Source organism: Macrotis lagotis, chromosome 4 (genome assembly GCF_037893015.1).
Source record: "Macrotis lagotis isolate mMagLag1 chromosome 4, bilby.v1.9.chrom.fasta, whole genome shotgun sequence".
In the NCBI taxonomy this organism is placed as follows: Eukaryota; Metazoa; Chordata; class Mammalia; order Peramelemorphia; family Peramelidae; genus Macrotis; species Macrotis lagotis.
The window spans coordinates 163782080-163807866 of record NC_133661.1 but is presented as its reverse complement, the minus strand read 5'-3'; the positions used below and the strand labels follow the sequence as shown (position 1 = coordinate 163807866).

The 25787-nt window shown below is 38.5% G+C and overlaps 1 protein-coding gene across 1 annotated transcript in view; it reads right to left on the bottom strand.

Moving 5' to 3' along the window:
* The window catches only part of ADAM10 (ADAM metallopeptidase domain 10), a 167837-nt gene extending 148229 nt beyond the window's left edge, over positions 1-19608 (bottom strand). Inside the window, exon 1 of the mRNA XM_074234574.1 lies at positions 19374-19608. Within this exon, the coding sequence (XP_074090675.1) occupies positions 19374-19428 (55 nt within the window). The 5' untranslated portion in view covers positions 19429-19608. The remainder of the gene's footprint in view (positions 1-19373) is intronic.
* Positions 19609-25787: the final 6179 nt, after the last annotated feature.

Sequence of the window (25787 nt, the reverse complement as noted above, 5' to 3'; positions counted from 1 at the left end):
CCTACAAAAGAGAAGATAAAAACTTTTTTTCCTTATCAGGATAGTTACAAAGATAGATAAAAGGTACAGGTTGAATATGATGAGAAATATAAAAAAATAAAATTAAGGGCTAAGAAAGAGGAACACCCTGGGAGGCAAAAGGGAGAGGTAAATATGGAATAAATTATCTCAAATGAAACAGCTTTTACAGAAGGGGGAAATGGCAGAGAATACTTGAACCTCACACTCATCAGAACTGGCTCAAAGAAGTAATAACATACATACTTCAATTAGGTATAGAAATCTATCTTACACTACAGGAAAGTAGAGGGGAAAGGGAATGGGGGAGGGGGTGAAGGGTAGGGACATTGATAGAAAGGAGGGAAGAATGAGGGAACTGATTGTCAGAAGCAAAACATTTCTGAGGAACTGAGTAAAAGAATAGATAGAATAAAATAAACAGGGGAGAAGTAGGATAGAGGCAAATATAAATAGCAATAATAACCATGAAAAAATATGAAGCAAGTTTCTCTGATAAAGGCCTCATTTCTTCAATATATAGAGAATGGAATCTATTTTATAAATAAAAAAAGCCATCCCCACCAAATTATAAATGATCAAAAGATATGAACAGTCAGTGTTCAGATGATGTAATCAAAACTATTTATAGTCCTATGAAAAAAATGCTCCAACTCTTCACTGACTGCAGAAATGCAAATTAAAATTATTCCAAGGTACCATCTTATATCTATTAGACTGGCTAATAGGACAGAAAAAGAACATGACAAAAGTCGAAGGATATATGAGGAAAAGGAGAAATTAATAAATTACACTCTTGGTGGAATTGTAAATTGATTTAATCATTCTGGAGAGCAATTTTAAACTATACCCAAAGGACCATAAAACCAGGAATATACCCTTTAATCCAGCAATACCACTACTAGATCTATATCCAAAAAAGAGAATTTAAAGGAAAAAAAAGTTAAAGATCCTTCATATATACAAAAGTATGTACTGAAGTTCTTTTCTGGTAGCAAAGAAATGAAAATTATGGAGATGCCCATCAATTGGGGAATGGTTGAACAAGTTGTGGCATATGCTTGTGATAAGAAATGATAAAGATGCCTTCATAAAAACCAGGACATACATGAACTGATGCAAACTGAAGTAAGCAGAATCAGAAGAACATTGGACACAGTATCAGTAATATTGTAATATGATAAACTTTACTATTCTCTACAATATAATGGATCCATGACAATTCTATGGGACTTGTGATGAAAAATGCTAACTATACCCAGAGAAAGAACTGATGGAGTCTGAATACAGATAAAAGCCTAATTATTTTATTTTCTTTATTTTTCTTGGGTTGTTATTTTGGGTCTATTGTATTTTCATTTCTTTTACAACATGACTAATATGGAATTATATTTGCATGAACACATGACTATATCAAATTGCATGCCTTCTCAATGAGGAGAGTGGGGAAGAAATGAGAGAATTCCAAATTGTAAAAATTTTAAACAAATGTTAAAAATGGTTTTTACATGTAATTGGGAAAAATAAAAGACTAAATAAAGAAACGGAAAAAAAAGAATTAAATACAAACACAAAAATTCTGAAAAATCTAGAAAGGTAAATTTATTTCAGCAATTAGAACTATATGACGTTATAGTGGTAACATTCTATGGGGAAAGAATAAACAAATAACCCTTTAGAACATTACTGTCTTCAAAGTGTTTTTGAGGGACTTTAATGAGACAAATTCAAGGGGATGGGTTCAAGGAGATAGTTCTGAGGATAAGAATAAGAAATAAAAAGAATAAGAAAAAAAAATAAAAGTAAACATGGAGGAAGGAGCAATAGAGTGTGGGTATCAAATGAACTTCAATAGTACCTGAAACAAAAAAAGGATGGCTCAACAAACACATCAAACACATTGTGGGTGGACTTATATCAAAGAGAGAAATAAAATGGGATTGAAGAGGAGGGAGCAAGGAGAAACTAGGGAACAATCATAAGCAAAACAAATTTCTTCCTGATTAGAAGGTAGGATTTGAAGGGGATAGGGGAGAAGGAAAAAAAAGACTACAATCTAAGGGAGTGTCTTAGTTTGCCTCTTATACAATTAAGGAACAGTTGAACCAACTGTACATCAAAAAAATGAAATATTATTGAAAAGATATTAAAAGAAAAATTTTTAGAGAATCCTAAACAGCATGAAGCAATGCAAAGTCAAACGAACAATTTATACAAAGGACTACAATGCTTTAAATAACTATTAAACACCTAAATACAAAGATGAAATGGCAACCAATCATGCACCCAGAGTACCAATCACGAAGCATGTTACCCACCACCTAAAAGAGTACATGGAAAGAAGTAAAGAGATAAATTTTTGGAAATGGACTATGGATTTTGCTTGACTACACTTTCTCTTGATTATGGAATAAGGGAATTAACAGAGATGGATTAGAGGGTAGCCAATAGTGATGCTCCTCTCTGCCAAAAAGATGACAACTGAAACATTTTTTAAATGCATAGAAGACAAAAGAAAACCCAGAAGGAAGCACATACAAATAGGAAAACTTTGTAAGTAATGTGTAAGATTACATTTTTTGAAAAACAAGTAAAAAGTATAACTTGGAGATTCAATTTGATAATTTTCTTAGGTTCTGCTGTGAAGGTGAAAATGCTCGGAATCTTTTGGTCATTCAAGTTTAAAATAAAAATAATTCAAAAAAATTTCCAGGGGGCAGCTAGGTAATGCAGTGGATGGAGCACTGGCCCAGGAGTTCAAATATAAGCAGACACATAATAATTGCCTAGATGTGTGGCCTTGAGCAAGTCACTTAACCCTACTGCCTTGTAAAAACTAAAAAAAAAAAAAATTCAAAATCTATGCTAATAGAAGTAATAAGCACTTATTAAAATACATAGTATATGGGGTGGCTAGGTGGCATATTGGATAAAGCACCGGCCTTGGAGTCAGGAGTACCTAGGGTCAAATCTGGGCTCAGACACTTTTGTGTTGTGTGGCCTTGGGCAAGCCACTTAACCCCATTTGCCTTGCAAAAATCTAAAATATATATATATATATATATATAGTATATTAGTCATTGTGCTCAGCAATAGGAACACAAAACAAAAAAGGCCAAAAAAATAGTTCCTGCTTTCAAGAAGCTCACAATCAAATGGAAAAGAGGATATGAAAACAACTATGTGCAAATAAAATATAGATGGGATAAATGGAGATAACCAACAGAGGGTAGACATTAGAGGGTAGCATTAAGGGAGACAGGGAAAATCAAACAAAAGAAGATGGGATTTAAACTCAGATTTCAAAGAAGGCCTAAGTAAAAAAGAAGGCAGTTTTCCAGGTATGGAAAACAGCCCCTGAGAATACAAAAGAAGGGAGATAAGTGTCTTGTGTGAGGACAGGCAAGAAAGTCAGTATCACTGCATCAAAGAGGACCTATTGGAAGAGTAAGGTAAACAAGACTGAAAAGGTAAGAAGGGGTTAGTTAATAAAGGGCTTTAAAATCTAAATAGAGGACTTTATATTGATCCTGGATGTGTTAAGGGAACCACACAATTTGATAAAGAGGGGGAAAGGGTTGTGTCAAACTATACTTGTACTTTAGGAAGATCATTTAGACAGTTAAATGGAAAATGGACTAGAATAGGGAAAGACTTGAGGCAGAGGTTACCTACACTAAATGAGGAGGTAACGAGGGCTAGAACCAATGATGACAGTGTCAGGGAACTTCAGAAAGGGGCAGAGTTTTTGGAAAGGTTGGAAGGGGACTATTACAGGCTTTAAAACCCCTTCATAGGATAGACTGAATACAAAGGGTGAGAAAGTAAGTAGAGAATAATGGCTAGGTTGTGAGCCTGGGTAAGTGGGAAAATAGAAGTGCCCATTCCTCTAGAGATGTAAGAAAAAGAAGACCACTACTGGGTCTATACCCTGAAGAGATGATGAAAAAGGGTAAGAACATCACTTATACAAAAATATTCATAGCAGTCCTGTTTGTGGTGGCAAAGAACTGGAAATCAAGTAAATGTCCTTCAATTGCGGAATGCCTTAGCAAGCTGTGGTATATGCTTGTCATGGAACACTACTGTTCTATTAGAAACCAGGAAGGGGGCCAAGATGGCGGAGAGAAGACAGGCACAGTTCTAAAGTCTCCTGATCTTTCCCCATCTATCATATGAAAAAAACCTCTTAACAGAAATCCGATCCACAAAACCCAGATAGAAAAGCCAGGAGAAAGAACATCTACCTCAGGATTTCTCTCCTGCAGCAGCACTGGGGGAATTCAGGCAGGTGAGTCTGGGCACAGAGGGCGGATCAGCCCCAGAAAAGGCAGATTAGCCACTGAATTGGAGCTAAGGAACCTAAAGGCCTGAGAGCAGGACCTGCTGGATCAGTGGTGGGGCTAAACTGCAGGCTCTTCAGTCAACTAGGGAGCAGAGGCACTGCTGTTGGCACTCACCCTCTGGAGCTTGCCGACAAGGCTAGGGGGAGAGTTCCAGTGCAGGAGAGTTGTGGACACCATCCCTGGGCTCCTTTGGTCTGAGGAACTCAAGAGTCCAGGCCTCCATTGCTGCTGAGGCCTCTTCCCAGAACAAACAATTGCAGACTACTTCTGCCTCAGGCACAGGTGTGTGAGCAGAACCAGCCCAGCTCACCCCAGGGTAAAGCCCACCACTGACTGAAGGCAAAAGGATTCAATAGCTCCAACTCCTAGCTTCAAGCAAAGGGAGAAGGCCTCTCAACCAAGGTCACAAACACTCCAGAGAAAGCAACCAGCACCTCCTACTGGCCAACCAGAGAAACTGCACACAGTGAGTAAAGCCTCTAGCAATTCCCAAGCCTCTGTGAACCAGCCCCCCCCCCCCAACTCAAGGTCTTAGCAAAATGAAGAAGGGTGAGCAGAAAGAAAAATTCTTGGAAGTTAAAGACCCTAACTCAAGAGAGACCTAGAACTTCTGAGGAAAATACAATCTGATCTTCAGCACAGAAAGACTTCCTTGAAGAAATAAGGGAGGAGTTTAAAAACCAACTGGAAAATTTGGGAGAGACAATTAATACTTTGCAACAAGAAAACAAATCCTTAGAAAATACAATTGGACAAATACAAAATGAGACTAAATCTCTCAGATCATCAATTGGATAAATACAAAATGAGGATAAACCTCTCAGATCCTCAATTGGGCAAATGCATAAGAAAAAAATTCTCTCAAAACTGCAATTGTTCAAATGGAAAGCTCTTTCAAAAGTAGAACTGACCAATTGGAAAAGGAGTTGCAAAAGGTAAATGAAGAAAACTCCTCCCCCAAAAAAAGAATGGACTCTACAGAAACTAATGACTCCATGAGACAGCAAGAGCCAGTTAAACAAAATCAAAAAATAGAAGAAAAATACAAGAAAATGTTAAATACCTCATCAACAAGACCACTGACCTCAAGAATAGGTCGAGGAGGGACAACCTAAGAATTATTGGATTTCCTGAAAACATTGAAGAGAAAAAAAAAAGCCTAGACCTAATATTACAGGATCTAGTGATGGAAAACTGCCCTGTTAACATGGAACCAGAGGGCAAAGTAGTTATTGAAGAATACATCGATCCCCTCTGGAAAAAGATCCTAAAATGAAAACACCAAGGAATGTTGTGGCCAAATTCCAGAACTATCAGATAAAAGAAAAAATCCTGCAAGCAGCCAGAAAGAAACAATTTAAATATCAAGGAGCCACAGTAAGGATCACGCAGGACCTGGCTGCATCAACATTAAGGGATCGAAGGGCCTAGAACCAGATATTTTGAAGAGCAAGGGAGCTTGGAATGCAGCCAAGAATCCACCATCCCACAAAGCTGAGCCTTCTCTTGCAGGGAAAAAGATGGACATTTAACAAAATGGAAGAATTCCAAAAATTCCTGATGAAAAGACCAGAGCTAAATAGAAAATTTGGACATCAAACAGGAGGTTCAAGAGACACATGAAAAGGTTAAAAAAAAGAGGGGGGGGTAAAAGAAAAAAATGCTATCCAATAAGTTGAAACAGGCTATATCCCACCATGGGGGAAAAGATTCTCATAAATCTTGAGAATTTTAACTCTAAAAGAGAGAATATACCTAGCCAGAAATGATGGACATTCATGACCCATCCATGAAACTGCTATCCAATGGGATGTAACTGGCTTTAACCCTACTTGGGAGAAAGACTCTAACAACTCTCAAGAATTTTAACTCTATTAGATAGAATGTACTTAGCTAGAACTGACGGATACTCAGATTTTTCTATGACTCAGATAGAATGATCTAAAAAACACTACCTCCTTTAAAAAGGGGGACAGGAAGGAGATGGGAGGACAGAGGGGACTGAATGGGGTAAATCTCATTACACTAAGAGGTACAAAATACCTATGGTAATTGAGGGGAAGAAGGGAGCAGATGAGAAACACCTGAATCTTCTTCTCATCAGACCTGGCTTAAAGTCAACTTACACATACTTAACTAACTTAAAAAACATCTAACCTTTCAAGTATTAAAAGGGGGAAAAGGAGAGGTGGGGGGATGGAGAAAGGGAGGGGGTGGGGAAAAGGGGGAACAAAAGGGAAGAGAAAAGGGAAAGGGGAAAGAAAGGGGAGGGGGTGATATAGGAGGGCAAACACACTGAAGGGGGTGGTATTCAGAAACAAAATACTGGGGAAAGGGGTGGAGAGGGAAAATACAAACAGAAGGAAGATAGCATAAAGGGCAAAAAAGAATTAGTAATCATGACTTTGAATGTGAATAGGATGAACTCTCCCTTAAAAAGTAAGCAAATAGCAGAGTAGATTAAAAACCAGAATCCTACAATATGCTGCTTAAAAGAAACTCATTTGAAGCAGAGAGATACATATAAAGATAAAAGGTTGGAGCAAAATATATTTTGCTTCAGCTGAAGTAAAAACAGCAGGGGTAGCAATCCTTATCTCAGACAGAGCAGCAGCAAAAATAGACAGTGTTAAAAGAGATAAGGAAAGAAACTTTATCCTCCTAAAAGACACCATAGACAATAGTTATTTCAATACTGAATATATATGCACCCAATGGAATAGCATCCAAATTCTTAGAGGAGAAGTTGAAGGAGTTACAGGAAGATATAGATAGCAAAACTATACTAGTGGGAGACCTCAACCTCCCACTCTCAGAACTTGATAAATCGAATCATAAAAGAAACAAGAAAGAAGTTAAGGAGGTAAATAGATTGTTAGAAAAACTAGATATGGTAGAGATATGGTAGACTTATGAAGGAAACTGAATGGGGATTTAACCTGGGCAATTTATATTTTTGTAAATATTTATGCATTTCACTTAGATTATCAAATTTATTGGCATAGAATTGAGCAAAATAATTTTGAATTATTCTGAATTATTAATTTAATTTCCTCCTCATTGGTGGTGAGTTCACTTTTTTCATTTATGATACTAGCAATTTGGTTTTCTTTCTTTTTTTCAATCAAATTGACCAGAGGTTTTTCATAATACCAACTTTTGGTTTTATTTATTTATTTATTTGTTTTGGAAAGATAAATGAAAGTTAAATGAAGAGGAGATTAAACATAAACCACCCTATCTCAGAAAAAGAAATTCAAGAAGCCATCATCGAACTCCCTAAGAAAAAATCTCCAAGCCCTGATGGATTCACAAGTGAATTCTACCAAACATTTAAGGAACAATTGGTTCCAATTCTATATTAAACTCTTTGGAATAATAGGGAAAGATGGAACTCTGCCTAACTCTTTCTATGAAACTAATATGGTGCTGTTACCCAAACCAGGAAGAGTCAAAACAGAGAAAATTATAGACCTATCTCCCTGATGAATATAGATGCAAAAGTCTTAAATAAAATCTTAGCAAAATGATTACAACAAGTTATCACTAGGATAATACATTATGATCAAGTAGGATTTATCCCAGGAATGCAGGGTTGGTTCAATATAAGGAAAACTGTTAGTATACACAATTATATCAACAACAAACCTATCAGAAATTATATGATCATATCAATAGATGCTGAAAAAGCTTTAACAAAACACAACATCTATCTGAAACCACCAACAAGTATTCTATTCAATGGGGAGAGGCTAGAGGCATTCCCAATAAGATCAGGGGTGAAACAAGGGTGCCCATTATCACCACTACTATTCAATATTGTATTAGAAATGTTAGCTTCAGCAATTACAGAAGAAAAAGAAATTGAAGTAATTAGAATTGGGAAGGAAGAGACAAAACTCTCACTCTTTGCAGATGACATGACGGTCTACCTAGAGAATCCCAAGAAATCATCCAAAAAACTACTGGAAACAATGAGCAATTTTAGCAAAGTTGAAGGTTATAAAATGAACCCTCATAAATCCTCAACTTTTCTATATATTTCTAGCAAGATACAGCAGGAAGAGCTAGAAAGAAAAATCCCATTCAAAGTAACCTCAGACAATAGGGAGTCTTACCTGCCAAGACAGAATCAGAAACTTTTTGAAAACAATTATAAAACACTTCTCACACAAATTAAATCAGATCAAATTAAATCAGATTTAAATAACTGGGCAAATATCAACTGCTCATGGATAGGTAGAGATAATATAATAAAAATGACAATTCTACCAAAACTAAACTACCTGTATAGTGCCCTACCAATCGAAATTCCAAAAAATTACTTTAATGAGTTAGAAAAAGTTGTAAATAAATTCATATGGAGAAATAAAAAGTCAAGAATTTCCAGGAACTTAATGAAAAGAAGTGCAAAAGAAGGTGGCTTAGCCCTACCTGATCTAAAATTATATTACAAAACATCAGTCATCAAAACTGCTTGGTAGGGGCAGCTAGGTGGCATAGTGGAGGCTAGGTGGTGTAGTGGATAAAGCACCAGCCTTGTAGTCAGGAGTATCTGGGTTCAAATCAGGCCTCAAACACTTAATAATGACCTAGCTGTGTGGCCTTGGGCAAGCCACTTAACCCCATTTGCCTTGCAAAAACCTAAAAAGAAAAAGACTGGTATTGTTTAAGAAATAGAGTGGTGGACCAGTGGAACAGGCTAGGTGCAAAAGCAGGGGACTTATAGTAATCTGCTGTTTGATAAACAAAAAAAAAGTCCAGCTATTGGGATAAAAACTCTCTCTTTGATAAAAATTGCTGGGAAAATTGGAAGTTAGTAGGGAAAAAACTTAGATTAGACCAACACCTAACACACTTTACCAAGATAAGATCCAAATGGCTACAGAATTTAGACATAAAAAACAATACTATAAGCAAATTCGAAGATCAAGAGGAGTAGTTTATGACTAAGGAAGAGTCGGAGAACATCACTAAAAATCAATTAGATGATTTCGATTAAATTAAAAAGCTTTGGCACAGATAAACCCACTGTAACCAAGATCAAAAGAAATGTAGTAAATTGGGAAACAATCTTTACATCTAACGATTCTGACAAAGGACTCATTTCTAAAATATACAGAGAAAGGAGTCATATTTTTAAAACAAAAAGCCATTCCCCAATTGACAAATGGTCAAAGGATATGCAAAGGCAATTTACAGATGAGGAGATCAAAGCAATCCATAGCCATATGAAAAATTGATCTCAATCGTTAATTATTAGAGAAATGCAAATTAAAGCTTTTCTGAGGTACCATCTCACACCTCTCAGACTGGCCAATATGATGAGAAAGGATAATGATCATTGTTTGGTGGGAAATCTAGGACACTATTACACTGTTGGTGGAGCTGTGAACTCATCCAACCCTTCTGGAGAGCAATTTGGAACTACGCCCAAAGGGCAACAAAAATGTGCATACCCTTTGACCCAGCAATACCGCTACTGGGTCTATACCCTGAAGAGATGAGGAAAAAGGGTAAAAACATTACTTGTACAAAAATATTTATAGCAACCCTGTTTGTAATGGCAAAGAATTGGAAATCAAGTAAATGTCCTTCAATTGGGGAATGGCTTAGCAAACTGTGGTATATGTATGTCATGGAACACTATTGTTCTATTAGAAACCAGGAGGGACAGGAATTCAGGAAGCCTGGAGGGATTTGCATGAACTGATGCTGAGTGCGATGAGCAGAACCAGAAAAACACTGTACACCCTTAACAGCAACATGGGAGTGATGATCAACCTTGAAGGACTCGCTCATTCCATCAGTGCAACAATCGGGAACAATTTTAGGCTGTCTGCAAAGGAGAGTGCCATCTGTATCCAGATAAAGAACTGTGGAGTTTGAACAAAGTGCAAGGACTATGCCCTTTAGTTTAGAAAAAAAAAGATATCTTATTGTCTGATCTTGTATCTCTTAGACTTTTTGTCTCTTCCTTAAGGATATGATTTCTCTCTCATCACACTCAATTTGGATCAATGTACAACATGGAAACAAAGCAAAGACTGACAGATTGCTTTCCTGGGGTGGGGGGGAAGTAAGATGGGGAAACTGTAAAACTCACATAATATCTTTAATAAAAAATAAACTGAAAAAAAAAATAAATCAGGAGGGATGGGAATTCAGGGAAGCCTGGAGAGATTTGCATGAACTGATGCTGAGTGAGATGAGCAGAACCAGAAAAACACTGTACACCCTAACAGCAACATGGGGGCCGTGATCAACCTTGATGGACTCGTTCATTCCATCAGGGCAACAATCAGGGACAATTTGGGGCTGTTTGGAATCGAGAATACTATCTGCATCCAGAGAAAGAGCTGTGGAGTTTGAACAAAGACCAAGGACCATTCCCTTTAATTTGTGGGGGGAAATGATATTGTCTGATCTTGTTATCTCTTACTTTATTGTTTCTTCCTTAAGTATAAGATTTCTCTCTCATCACCCTTAATTTGGATCAATGTACAACACGGAAAGAATGTAAAGACTGACAAATTGTCTTCTGTGGGGGAGGGGGGACGAAGTAAGATGATTGGGAGGAAAATTGTAAAATTCTAAATAAATAAAATCTTTAATAAAAAAAGAAAGATTTTAGGGAAAAGATAGTGACTTCAATTTTGGACATTTTTGAGTTTAAAACAACCAAAAGTCAGGGCAGCTAGGTGGCTCAGTGGATAAAGCAACAGGCTTGGAGTCAGGAGTATCTGGGTTCAAATCAGGCCTTAGACACTTAATAATTACCTAGCTGTGTGGCCTTGGGCAAGCCACTTAACCTCATTTGCCTTGCAAAAACCTAAAAATAAATAAATAAATAAATAAATAAATAAATAAATAAACAACCAACCAACCAAAAGTCTTCCAGTTGTAGACATCTAATAAGCTTTATTTTATGTGGATACGAGTTCAAATAACAGAAGAATTTTTTAGGGATGGTAGAATAGATCTAAGGATTAGCAATATAGAGAGAGAGGATAATTAGATGATAGTTGAATCCACAGGACCCAAAGAGATCACCAAAATATTATAGAAGGAGAAGAGAAGAGAAGAGAAGAGAAGAGAAGAGAAGAGAAGAGAAGAGAAGAGAAGAGAAGAGAAAAGAAGAGGGCCCCAGGACAGAAAAAGGATAAATTAAATATAACTGATTAATAATTATATAAAGAAAATTCCAAGAATAACCTGAAGAGTAGAGTTTTATCATTATCTACTTTACAACCATAAAGATATACAACTACTTCTTGAAAAAGAAACTACTTTTAATTATTTCCAAATTTTATAATCCCTACTAGAGAGAATAATGTGCTGAGAATATTCTCAGCCTTTCAGCTAACTGGGCTGCAAGTCACCTTTCTCTCCTCCTCAAAAGTCACAAGGAAGAAGACATGGGGACAAGATTACACTAGTGTACCAATGCCAGACATACAAGACTCCCGAGATTTATAAAGAAAGTTGGTTCAGATCCCTTTCTGCACTCCAATGCTATGATGCTACAATTTCATTATTATAATGACAAATGAATTAAATGATTCTTATTTTTCTTTCTTTAGAAAAAAACAACACAGAACACTAAATGGCCCTCATGATTTCTTAAAAATAAATCAACAGCACAATAGTAAAAAGGAAAAGAAAAGATTCCCTGCTATTGCTTTAGAAGACATTAAGAACATCTATCTAGAGAAGCTAGTTTAATTGTATTTATAACATTATCAACCCCAATCCTTCCCAAACTTTAAACAGCCAACTATACTGTCAAATAACAGTAGTTATTTTTTTACATCTGATTGGCTAAGATAAGAACCTAATATGGAAATATTATTTGTAAAATTACACATCTCTTAAAAGCTAGGAAATAACCAGAAGGTATTTGATAGCAGTGGGGGGAGCCAAAAATAAATTCAAAGCAGAAAGTTTTTAGAATTTGATATCATTGAAGTTAGAAGGAAATACATATGGATGACATTTAACTTGAATGGAATCTGAATTTAACTAAAGATTCTTAGATCATTTCAACCAAGAACGTTCACTTAAATTATAAAACAAATGCAGAAAATGCAGAAATTTAGAACTTGCTACCTTAAAAGTTCTTAAGCAAAATATAACAATGGCCACTGGCTATTCAGAATGCTATCTAAATGATAGTAATAATAACAGATAATATTTACTATGTGCCAGGCACTCAGCTAAAAGCTCAACAATCCTCACAAAAACTCTAGGAAGCAAGTGCTATCCTTATCTCCATTTCACAGGTGAGGAAACTGATACAAATAGTTTGAATGACTTGCCCAGGGTCACACTACTAGTAATCCTTTTAAGGCAGAAGTTAAACCAGGGTCTTTCTTCACTACAGGTCCTATGCTCCACCCTTTATGCCACCTAGCTACCTGACTTATTATTGCCCCTCCTTCCTACTACTTCCCCCCCCCCAGGTCCTCCCCCCATGAAAACATAAAAAAGAGGCTCAATATCTCAGGAAATATGCAAGGGGAATGAACTGTTGTGTCACTAGTATTGATTATTCTCAATGGAAGAAAGTGTCTACGAATGCTGATCAGCACCTCCTCTACACCTTATAATCTTAAAAAAGTTGTCTAATCAATATAGTACTATCAGAGGGGAGACCTGAACTTAGGTCTTGCTGACTTGCTGTCCCTTTCAGGTAGATATAGACTGAAATAAGTGAACACCCTTCACAACTGAGTTTTTTTTAAGGTTTTTGCAAGGCAAATGGGGGTTAAGCGGCTTGCCCAAGGCCACACAACTAGGTAATTATTAAGTGTCTGAGACGGGATTTGAACCAAGGTACTCCTGACTCCAAGGCAGGTAGGTGCTTTATCCACTACACCACCTAGCTGCCCCTACAATTGAGTTTTGATAATGAGGTTGTCTCAGCCTCTTGCTGAAAGGAAGCCAGAAGTCTAACCCCTCCCATTCCTCTAGCAAACTGAATTAAATGTGGAACTGGTCTAAAAAATTAGAACTTGCTTAAGGCCTAGAGCTACAGCAAAGTCTAAAGAACAAAAATTAAATACAACCTAGTCTTTTTTTTTTTTAAGATTTTTCAAGGCAATAGGGCTAAGTGGCTTACCCAAGGCCACATGGCTAGGTAATTATTAAATGTCTGAGCCCAGATTTGAACTCAGCTACTCCTGACTCCAGGGCCAGTGCTTTATCCACTATGGCACCTAGCCACCCCCCCCCAACCTAGCCTTTAAAATGACGTAAACACCCAAGTAAAACCAGAGCTGCATTTCTAAACACAGAGGTAGACAACTTTTAAACAATGATTTCATATATGAAATCAACAGACCAAAACATAACCATATCAATTAACCATAGCAACTAAAACAACTCAGATGTTTCACAAATCCAAGCAGATGAGATTCTTTCAAATTAATATTCCAAATATTAACAACTTTTTATATTAAAACTTTATATTAAATATTCTGAATATTCCAATATCCCGAATAGTAAAGCCAAATTAGTATTTCCATAAGAGGGTTGGCCATATAAATTCCCTAACTCAAAAATCCTTAGTGACTTCTTATTCTCTAGGATAAAAAACAAACACCACAAACTTAGTATTGAAAGCCTTCCAAAAAAAAAATCTGGTTTCAAACTAACTTTCCATACCATTCTCCTTTATGTATTCTTTGCTCTAACCAATTGGGTCTAATAACTGGCCACCAATCTCAGTTTTCTATCTACCCTCTTCCTACCTTGGCATGCTTTCCTCTTCTTTGCCTTGCAGAATCCATAGCTTTCTTTAAAATTCAGTTCAACTGCTACTTTCTGATCTACCATTCAAGATCCTCAATTCCTAGTGCTCTCCCAGTAGACTAATTTTGCAATACACACACACACACACACACACACACGTTACAGAAACCTAGAAGAATCTATTCCTTGGGGCAGAGTCTACTTTATTTTTTGCGTTTGTATCTAATAAATGGTAGACATTTATTAAGATGCTGAATTGCCATAAAGACTCTTATGACAAAACTGTCTATATATAAAATGGCTACATAAAAATATTCCCAAAACCCTTCTTGTATATATTGCTAGTCAAAATAAATTCAAGTAATTTTTATATTACCAGACAAAGGAAAAGCAAAAGATCAAGTGGTAGATGGTGCAGGGAATTCCTGAAAATACAGATTATGTTCAGTCAAAGGAGTCCCATGAAATAAATCAGTTTCAGGACAGTCACAAAGGCTATCTAAATTTCAAAAAGATTAAGCTTTGGGGCAGCTAGGCGGTGAAGTAGATAGAGCATGGCCTTGGGGTCGGAAGGACCTGAGTTTAAATCCAGCCTCAGACACTTAATAATTGCCTAGCTGTGTGGCCTTGGATAAGTCACTTAATCCCATTCCCTTGGAAGAAAAAGATTAAGCTTTATGATATTATACCATCTTCCAAAGAACTTCAGGGTCTGGAGTGGAGGGCAAAAGAATTTTTAATTATTATTTAGTGGGGCGGCTAGGTGGCGCAGTGGATAAAGCACTGGCCCTGGAGTCAGGAGTACCTGGGTTCAAATCCCATCTCAGACAGTTAATAATTACCTAGCCGTGTGGCCTTTGGCAAGCCACTTAACCCCATTTGCCTTGCAAAAACTTAAAAAAAATTATTATTATTTAGTGGAATAAGCCTACACACATAATAAAGATGATCCTTGGTTTACAGCAGCTAAGAAGCTCTGGCCGGTCCAGAGCTAGAAATAAACTAAAACAGTCTCCAAGCCTGTAGAAGTGAGAACAAACAATAGCAGATTGATTGCAAGATAATACATCCATCCATATCATACTTCAAAAACTCCTCTCCCTCATAAGAACTGATAATTAAACAAAGTATAAAACTGATCATAGAAAATAATAGAGATAATTTTGATTACATAAAATTGAAAAGCTTTTGTCCAAGCAAAATCAATTCAGTGAGAAAAAACCGTAATGGGGAGGAGTGTTTGCAATAAGTTTCTGGGATGAAGATCTGATATCCAAAAACTGAAATGAACTGATAAAAATATAAAAACAAGTGTAATTTCCCAATAAATAAGTGGTCAAAGGATACAAACAAGCAAATCTGAAATGAAAAAAATGCAAGCTATCAACAATCATTAAAAAAAAATACAATCACAATGCAAATTAAAACAACTCATACCTCATAGCCATCAGACTGGGAAAGAAGACCAAAAAAAAGGAAAAGGAAAATTATTTGAGCAGCTGTGCACACAACAGGGACACTAATGAATTCACTGTTGGTAAAGTTGTGAATTTGTCCAACTATCCCAAAAAGCAATTTGGAAATGAATTCTAAACCAACTACACTATATACATCTTTTGACATATTAGATATATATACCCCCAAACAAGTCAAAAACAAAGGTAAAGAACTTATTAAACTTGAAAACATTTATAGAGCAGCACTTTTTATTGAAGCAAAAAACAAACAAAGAGGCAGCCCATAATTTTGGGAATGGCTAGCAAATTTTGATACAATGAAAATAATAATATATTATGATACTCTTAAGAAATTGACAGATCAAAGAAAACTGCTAAGATTCCCAGAACTTGATGCAGAGTAAAGTGAGCAGAGGAAGCAGCTAAATGACTCAGTGAACAGAGAATTGGTGTCAGGAAGACCTTTTTTGAACTCAGGTCTCAAACACCAACTCTATGACTGGGAAAGTCACTTCTCTTTACTGGAGAAAGAAATGGCAAACCACTTCAATGTCTTTGCCAAGAAAACTCCATGGACAATACTGGTGCTCTATAATCAAGAAGAATCAGATACAAATGGACCAACAAAATGAGCAGGAGAATCAAGTATAAGAGAACCAAATGTTCACAATAAGCACAGTATTGTAAAGAAAACTTTGAAGACTTCAGTATGCTGATCAATTCAGTTATCACCGAGATCTTTCTAAAACTGACAATCAGACTTCAATTCTTGGCAGAGAGGTGAAGGAGAGGTGCAGAATGAAGCATACATTTTCAGTGACAATGTGTTGATTTGTTTGGCCGCACTATATGTGCTTTGTCAATGATATTTGTTAAAAGAACAGTGGGTGAGTTGGGAGGCAGAGATATAGACACAAGAGACTTTTTAAAATACATAAAAGACAGTAAAAATTCAGAAGTAGAAACAGATGTTAATTTAACATATGCTTTTTTTTAGCTTTTGCTAGGCAATGAAGTGGCTTTCCTAAGACCAAACAGCTAGGTAATTATTAAGTGTCTGAGATTGGACTTGAACTCAGGTACTCCCTACTCCACGGCCAGTGCTCTATCCACTGTGCCACCTAGCCACCCCCAACATATACTTTTAAAAACTTTTTTCAATCCTTTTGTATTGAAATATTTACATTTGTTGATATTTAAGGTCATAATTTTTCAAGAATAATTTTAAAACACTTTTTGAAAAATTCTCTCATTACCCCTCAATGTTCAAGTTTTGCTATTATTTTTTTTTTAGTTTTTTTTGCAAGACAAATAGGGTTAAGTGGCTTGCCCATGGCCACACAGCTAGGTAATTATTAAGTGTCTGAGACTGGATTTGAACCCAGGTACTCCTGACTCCAGGGCCCGTGCTTTATCCACTGCGCCACCTAGCTGCCCCTGTATCCTACTAATTTTTAAAAGAATGAAATCAGAGATCTTTGAAGTGAAGTAATTTCCATTTTCAAAGCACTTTCAAGTTATGATTCTCTTTCTCCCCTGAAAAGATTAGGAAACCTTGGCTCAGTGATTAAAGTTGTGACCCTGCACAAGTCACACAACCAGAAGTGTCTAAGTTACTTGCCAAATCTCTGCTCATTCCCAGTAAAGCACTTTTTCCACTAACCACACTACTTACAAATTCTTACTTTTTAAAAGTATTAAAATAAGATGTTAATGTGCTAAAGATTATAAAAGATTACACACTTTTAGACTTTTATTAGCTAGCGTAAGAAATTGAAAAAATATCATTATTTTAAAATATCACAGAAGAGTATTCTAATAATAATAATGTCTAGTATTTATCACCTCAGCTTTTCAAATATTATTCCCATTTGATTCTCATTAAAAACTGGGGGGGGGGGGAGTAAGGGCTATCCTGCTTCCATATTACAATTGAGGAAACTAAGGCAAACATTGGTTAAAGTTACTTGTCCAGGATCACACAATTAAGTAGAGGATTCAGATTTTTAATTCAACCATTCCTGACTGCAGGTAGTACCACCCAGAAACCTAAAAAGTATCCTTCTAAATATATTTGTAAAAAGTTTAATTTACCCAAGAACTATTAACTTGAGGCCAATTTAAAAGTAAAAAGTACCAATATTGCTGATTTGGGCAAAAGCGTCAGTTTAAAAAGAAAAACCTCAGAGTAAACAAATACCCAAATTAACAGATGAAGAATGAGGGGCAGCTAGGTGGCTCAGTGGATAGAGCACGGGCCCTGGAGTCCGGAGTACCTGAGTTCAAATCCTGCCTCAGACACTTAATAATTACCTAGCTGTGTGGCCTTGGGCAAGCCACTTAACCCTACTGGCTTGCAAAAACCTTAAAAAAAAAAAAAAAAAAGATAACAAGTGAGGTCACTAGGACTAAAATTGAATGATAATTCTTCAAAGTCTTGAAAGTCAGGATCTTGTCCTTAATTTCACTGTCTTTTTCCCATCCAATATACGTGTATCAAATTCTATGTTCTCACACATGATTTGTACGATTTCTTTTTTTAATGCAACTTTTGCTCCTAGTGCTAGTACCCAGCCCTCAATTCTCAGGAACTGGACAGTATCCTACATGATGAATTAAATAAATTCCTGCAACAACCTCCCAAAAATACAAATTGTGAAAATTAACAAAAAAAAAGTTGTGACTTGTCTTCAACAGTGAAGTTACAATTTTAGAGCAGGAAGGGTCCTTAGAAATTTCCTATTTCGTGAAAAACTTTTAATTCTAACAAGTTAAATTTCACAACTCTTCTTATCCTCCATAGTTCAAAACAATTCACTATTTCCCCTAAAATTCTAGTTCTGATTATTAAGGCACAGAATTTTAAAAGTTGTAGCCTCTACAAATAGCTTTCCAGTCCAGGTCTAAATCAGATCCCTTCCATTCTTGGCTACATTTGACCACTGTTATTTATGTAACAATACGTGAAGTCTCCAACGCCTAGACGCGTAAGCGCCGAGCCAGACCCTGGGCTGTATCACCGCGGATCCCATTACAGCAAAGCACTCCGGGCCAGAACGCCTCGGGACCTGCAGTTTGTAAACACTCGGCACAGAATTCAGAGGAGAAGCCGAGCCGGCCGGTCCCCCCAGCCCCGTCGGCGGGCACGGTCCGGCGTCTCCACGCGCACAACTTGTCGGACACAGTCCCGAGCCCTCCTCCCACTGCACCCGGGAGTTCCGGGCGCCGTGGTCCGCGATCCGCAACTAGGGAGAAGTTCCCCAAGTTGTGCCGGCCGCGGCCTCCCCGTGGGGCCGCCCGGGGCGCGCACCCCGCGGGTCCGAGGGGCGCGCCTGCGGGCCCGGCGCGGGCAGGGAGGGGCGCCCCGCGCGGCCCCGGCCGCCGCTCAACTTCCCACTAGTCCCCGCGGCCGGGCGGGCTCCGCCAGCCGCCAGCCGGGGCAGCGCCACGGGCAGCGCCGCGGCGGCGAGGCCGGCGGCCCCGGGGGTCCCGCCCGCCCTGGCAGAGCCCCCCCCCCCGCGGGAGAGCCAGCCGCGCGGGCTCCCGCCCCGCCTCCACCCGACACGCCCGAGCGGGCCCGCGGGGGGCCAGGACGCCTCCCCCGCCGCCTCCGCGCTGCCCGCGCTGCCCGCGCCGCCGCCGCCGCCGCCGCCGCCGCCGCGGGAGGAGGGGAGGGCGGAGGGGCCCGGGCCGGACAATGGGGAGGGGGAGGGCAGCGCGCGGGAGCGCGGGCCCGGAGCCCCCCGCGCCCCGCCGCCCCCGGCGCCCCGCCGCCCCCGGCCGCCGCGCCGCGCCTCACCTCCGAGCCCCGCCGCCCAGGAGAGGAGCAGAATTAACACTCTCAGCAACACCATCTTCCGCCGCCGCGAGCCCAGGCCCCGCCGCCGCCGCCTCACGGGTTAACAACAGCACATTGATCCGGACGGGCACAGCGAGGGGCGCGTGCGGAGCCTCCCAGAGAAGCCGGGACCCTCCGCGGCCGCCGGAGCCGCCAGGCGCCTCCTCCCCGCTCTACTTCGGCGGCCGGCCGCCTTCCCAGCGCCTCCGGAACGGGGCCCTCCCTCCCCCCACTTCCTTGTTTCCTTCCTTCTCCCTTTCCCTTCCCTCCCTCCCTCCCTCTTTCCCTCCTCTGCTTCCCTCCTCTGCCCCCTCCCCCAGCCCGCGCCCTCCGCCTCCTTCCTCACCACGTGACGCGGGCCGTCCAACGGGCGCCGCGGGGCCGCGCCCGCCCCTCCCCCTCCGCCGGCCCGCGTGACGCGCGCTCCTTCTTTGACTGCACGGACCACCGCCGCCGTTTCCTATTCCCCGGCCCAGGGGCGGGGGCGGGGCCTCGGCCGGCTCCGCCCTCGGCCCCCCGGAGCGGCGGCTCCCGAGCGGCGCGCGCCGCGAAACCGTGCCCTCCTCCGCCTTAAAGCCGCAGCGGCCGCCGGAGTGCCGTGGTGAGGCGCTCTTCCAGTGAACGCGGGCTCGCGAAAGCGGCCGGGCCGCGTCCCACTTCCCACAGTGACGTACATGTACTTTTTTTGTTGCTTATATTTCATTGCCTTATGATTTATCTCTCGCTGTATCTCTTCCCCAAAACTTCCCAGAATGGAATAAAGACTAGAAAACGAAAAAGTTCTGCAAAACTAAACATATTTAAAAAAAAAAAGCTGACCCTATAAACCCACCTATGGTTCTGCAAAGTTGTGCAAAGGAGGAGGCTAATTAACGCCTTCTCACGCGTCTTCTTCGGAGCCAAGCTTGTTGTGTTTTTTTTAATCATTTCCCAACATTCAGTTTTCCCTTTCCTGGTAGCTGCCACTTACATCGGGATAGTCCTTTTTTTCCTCCCTTTTCATTCATTCTTAGCTGCGTTTTCCTGCTTCCCCGCAGTCCTCCTGCTCCTGGTTTCCTAGAGAACCCTAGTAGCTGATGCCATTCACGTTGGAACAACACCAATCACAATAACCAACCGAGAGTATTTGCAAAGGGCTTTACAAATATTGTCCCACAAGTAGGAGGGGAAGGTTCTATCATTATTCCTGTTATACAGATGAGGAAACTGAGGTAGCAAGAACTGAGGACTCGAAATTCACCCGGCTTCTGTCTGAAGCGGGATTTAAATCCCCGATTTCCTCACTCAATAGTCCAGCACTCTACCCACTGCGCCACCTAGCTGCCTGCCAGGTACCAAAACCTTAGCCATTCCCCCAACCCATGGACATCTACTTTGTTTCCAAGTCTTTGCTACCTGAAAAAGTACTGCTGTAAATATTTTGGTATACAGTGAGCCTTTATTTTTGTCAGTGACTTCCTAAGACTATGTTCCTAGCAGCTGAATTCTTGGGTAAAGAATTTATTTCCTTAAGGTGCAAATTGCTTCCTTGTAAAGGTTGTACCAACTCACCTCTCCAACTAATGATACCTTGAGATGTCGATCTTTCCACACCCTCTTAGTAAAGTGTTGACTAATCTCAACTTTTGTATTCTTTGCCAGTTCACTGTTAGGTGAAACTTAAAAGTTATTTTAGTATCTTTTATATAGCCATTTTTCTTTTGAGGACTATTTGTTCATGGCCTTTTATTTTTCTATTGAGGAATGGCTCTTGGCTTTAAATATTAATCTGTAGAGTTCAAATATCAAAGCCTTATCAAATCTGTTTAGTACAAACACCTTTTCTCAGTCACTGACCCCCTTTCTTATCCTAGATGCAAGAATTTTACGTGTACAAACTTTTTTAAAATTTCATTAATCAAAATTATTTTGTCTTTTGTAATCACCTCTATCCCTTGTTTGGTTAAAAATTCATTCCATACCCATAGCTGTGAAAGATATATAATCTGCTTCTCTAATTTTTTTAATGTATAATCTTTAATATTCAGATCACATCCCATTTTTATTTTATTGTGTGTGGCTGAAATGGTTTTATTAGGAATATTCCACTCAATTGGAAAACATGTTGGTAAATCAGACTGCTTTCCAGTTTTCACAGCACTTCTTATCAAATAGGGAATTCTCTCCTATTAATGATTTGTCAAACACTGTTATTGCGAGTATTTCTGATTATTTCTTCTCTAGTTTGTACCATTCATCTACTTTTCTATTTTTTAACCATCACAAAATGGTTCCAGTGATTTTGCTATATAATGTAGTTTGAAGTGAAAGTTTTCATCCCTTTTTTTTTATGTTTTTTTTTGTAAGGCAAACCGGGTTAAGTGGCTTGCCCAAGGCCACACAGCTAGGTAATTATTAAGTGTCTGAGACCGGATTTGAACCCAGGTACTCCTGACTCTAGGGCCGGTGCTTTATCCACTATGCCACCTAGCCGCCCCCATCCCTTTTCATTCCTACATTTTATGCATCAATTCCTTTGATATTCTAAATTTTTTGTTCTTCCAAATAGATTTTATTTTTTTCTAGCTCTGTAAAGTATCCCTTTAATGGTTTTATCAGCATAGTATTAAAATGATTAATTCTTGAAGCATTACTGTACTATTGAGTAACTTGTATAGCCACAACCAGAAACACAAAAACAGTCAAAATTCAAAATATGTCAAAATTCAAATTGCAAACTGCAAGGTAGACAAAGATGCAAAGTCACTTGGGCAGTAGAACTTCCTCAATTGGAGGTCAACAGATAAACAATGTCTAAGCATAGTTTTGTGTACCCACAAAAGAAGCAAAGGGAATGAAAATAAGTTTATGTCCCAGTTTAGGTCCTTCATAATCTTCAACCCAGAAAGTCTATTTTTTGCATTAATCCCTCTTGTTTTATGCAAAGGTTTTAATCAAATTTTTTAACCTAGAACTTTTCTTGTACCTATTTTAATGTTTTGCTTGAAACAGCTGAATTTGATAAAGGAAAGTATTATTTTTAGTAATGATAAAACTGCATTCTTACAGCTCATTGAACCATAAGGTGAAAAGTTTAAATTGTTTTAAACTGAATAATATTTCATCAAAGTCATATAAATGTAATTCAAATTTTCTGGTCAGGAAACTGATTATTTGTGATGTTTTTAATTAAAGAAACCCCACAACTAGTCAAGTGTAAACAGTATCAACATGTTAGACTAAACTACAGGGAATGAGCTAGCTATAAGTAGCAAGATATGATTAATATTTTTTAACCATGGGAAAGGGATCCAACCCCTTAAGCATAGCTGCCTTTGGAATTGAATAAGGGAATTCTGTACCTGGCAGGTCATCAGTTTATATTGCTTTCTCTTAGTTTCTATTTTCATCAGATAGCATTTTTCATTTTCTAAAAAAATGGCATTTTTATAGCATGTTCACTATCAACAGTCATGCTTGCGTAGGAAAGTAACAAACTTCCAGAGTATACCATGTTCTCATGTTCCTTAATTGTAAAGGGGTTTCTTGAGATGGCTTCCAAGGCCTCTTATAATTAATTCCCTGTTCTAACTTGGATGGGATAAAGATTACATTTATATTTTCAGTAACATCTAACTGAAATTTAGGTTTTCCTTCGTTTGTAAAAAAATGTAAAAAAAATATCTTCACCAAATAATCAGACATTAAAAAAAATTTAAATGTGACACTAAACAAAGGGGAAGGGGGGGGGGGGTTAAAAAAAAAGATTAAAAATCCCTGATCTAGACTATAAACATCTAAAGGGCACAAGTTTTATACAAACCTTACTTTTTTTGTAACTCCCATACAATGCCTTTTAATAGTTTCAATCAATTGATCTTAATGACTTGCCTATTCCTCAAGTGGTGAAGACCTAAACTTTAGTTCAGCAAGTATTATTTTAATTAGGTACACTCAGGAAGAGTTCAAATAAGTCCCAAACACTTACTACTTATATAACTCTGGGCAAATTACTCAATTCTTAGTTTTATCATTTGCAAAATGAGTTGGAGAAGAAAATAGAAAACTACTCTATAGTGGATAAAGCACTGGCCTTGGAGTCAGGAGTACCTGGGTTCAAATCCGGCCTCAGACACTTAATAATTACCTAGCTGTGTGGCCTTGGGCAAGCCACTTAACCCCATTTGCCTTGCAAAAAAACCTAAAAAAAAAAACTACTCTAGTATTTTCAAGAAGACATGACTAAAAATGACTAAACAACAAAATTGGAAAGAAAACATCTGGATGCACAATAATTTTAAAATGCAGCTACAGCAGTCATTTACAAAATAAAATTTACCAATATCTCTTTGTGACTAGTAGGGAATGTATTATCTCATCAATGAAAACCGAACAGCAACAATTAGGAAAGACAAAATTTTGCAAGAGAATTGTGGAGGCAAAAACAGCAAGATTTGGCAACTGACTAAATTTGTAGGGTGAGGAGGATTAAGGAGTGGAGGATAACACCAAGGTTACAAACCTGGGAGACTAGAAAAATTACTGTGCCTTTGACAGAAATAAGGAAAATTGGAAGAGGGGTGGAGGATTGTCCATAGCTTCTCATAAATTCTCTACAAATGATTTACCCATTGTGCTAGAGAACTTCTTTTTAAATTTCCCTGGGTACCAGTTCAGCATTCCAGCTATCCTTTATTATTGCCCTTGGTGCCCCTGGTGTTTCCAATAATAAATTATTGTGGTGTCTTTTATGCCACTTTTTGTAAAAAGAAAAGAGAAGGAAAAAAATCAAGCATATGATCATAAATTTGGGATTGTAAAGGACTTAAGGGACCATCGACTCTAATTCCCTTATTTTTTGGATGAAGAAACTGAAACCCAGGATGGTAAAGTGATCTGTCCAAGGTTACAATAATATGCTAAAGCCTATTATATTCTCCAAAGAGTTCTCCATTATTAAACTTCAAGTTATCTCCAATTCTGATTTTTCAGAGATCATGGTAGTCACATATAACCAGGAGAATTTTTTTTAATTGTGTATCTGTATACCGTATCTCCCCATATATGACACACATTTTGAGGCCTAAAATTTGAAAAAATGCATTACATAAAGTTATTGAATTCAAGTTTTCTTCATCATGAAATTCAAGGACCTTCTGCTCATAGCTTTCAGAGATCTTTTGGGCAGTCTGGTGCATGAACACAGGTTCTATTTCATGAACCTGAAGCACCATTTGTGTCCTTGAAAATCAGGAACTTCTTTTTCATCAGCAATTCTCCTTGCCTCATGCTGAACCATCTTTGGGGACACAGGAATTCCAACTGTCCTTTGCTCTTCAATCTATATCTTCAATTCCCTTTCTAAATCAGGTCATTTTGCTGACTTACCTCTCATGGCCTTCTTCTGCTATGGTGTTTTCAGTAGGGTTTCTCCTTTTCCCTATCCAGTCATGGATTGTTTTCTCAGTTGGAGAAGAACCAAACACATTCAGCAGCATGATTTCCATTCACTTTTGTAAAATGAATCACTTTGAATTTGAGTTCAGCATCATACAAAAATCTTTTCTGAGCCATTTCTGGGCAGAATATGGCAAAATATAACCTAATATACCGGGAACAAATGTGAAACATTGAGTACAAAAACAGCAAGTGCAAAAAAGCAGGAAATGCAAGTAAAAAAAATCTACAACCATAGGCTCCCAGTTTTAAAACCCCAAATTTTTCAAAAAAGGGTCTTATACATGGGGAAATATGGCAAGTGTATGTATAAAAAGAGAACATCTTGGGACACTGAAAGGATTGCTTAATACCCCAAATGCAATCCAATTGCATTCTGCAATTCTGAGTCCAACTCACGGTCCTTCTGTCCAAGACTCACAACTTAATAGATTTACTTTCCAACTTATGTCATAATATATACAGTTAAGAAGGTTATGTATTACATTATAGGACTCTAGGTGAGACTATGATTAGGCCCCAAAACCATGAGGCAGTAATTAGAAGGGGAAAGAAAAGATAAAGAGGACTCATAGATGACTATTTTAACTTGGTTGACATTGTTAGTACCATTCACCTAAACAGAGAAGCTAAAAGTGGAACTGATTTGGGAGAGTTTCATTAGTGCAATTTTATCGGTAATTAGATGTAAGCCTGATATGAAGGTCCATTTAAAAACATATCCAATGGTAAGACAAAAGACTGAATTTTAAGGAAGTCAGAGTTGGAGATGTAATATTAGTAATCTTATATTAAGATGATTTTGTAAGCTGTAAGAGTAGATAAGCTCCGTAAGGAGGAAAATAATGGCCAATTACTTGGGAAATGCCTAGAATTAGGAGAAAAGACTATTGGGAAATAAAGTTAGATATTGTTTGGTCCAATTATGGAAACTAGTAA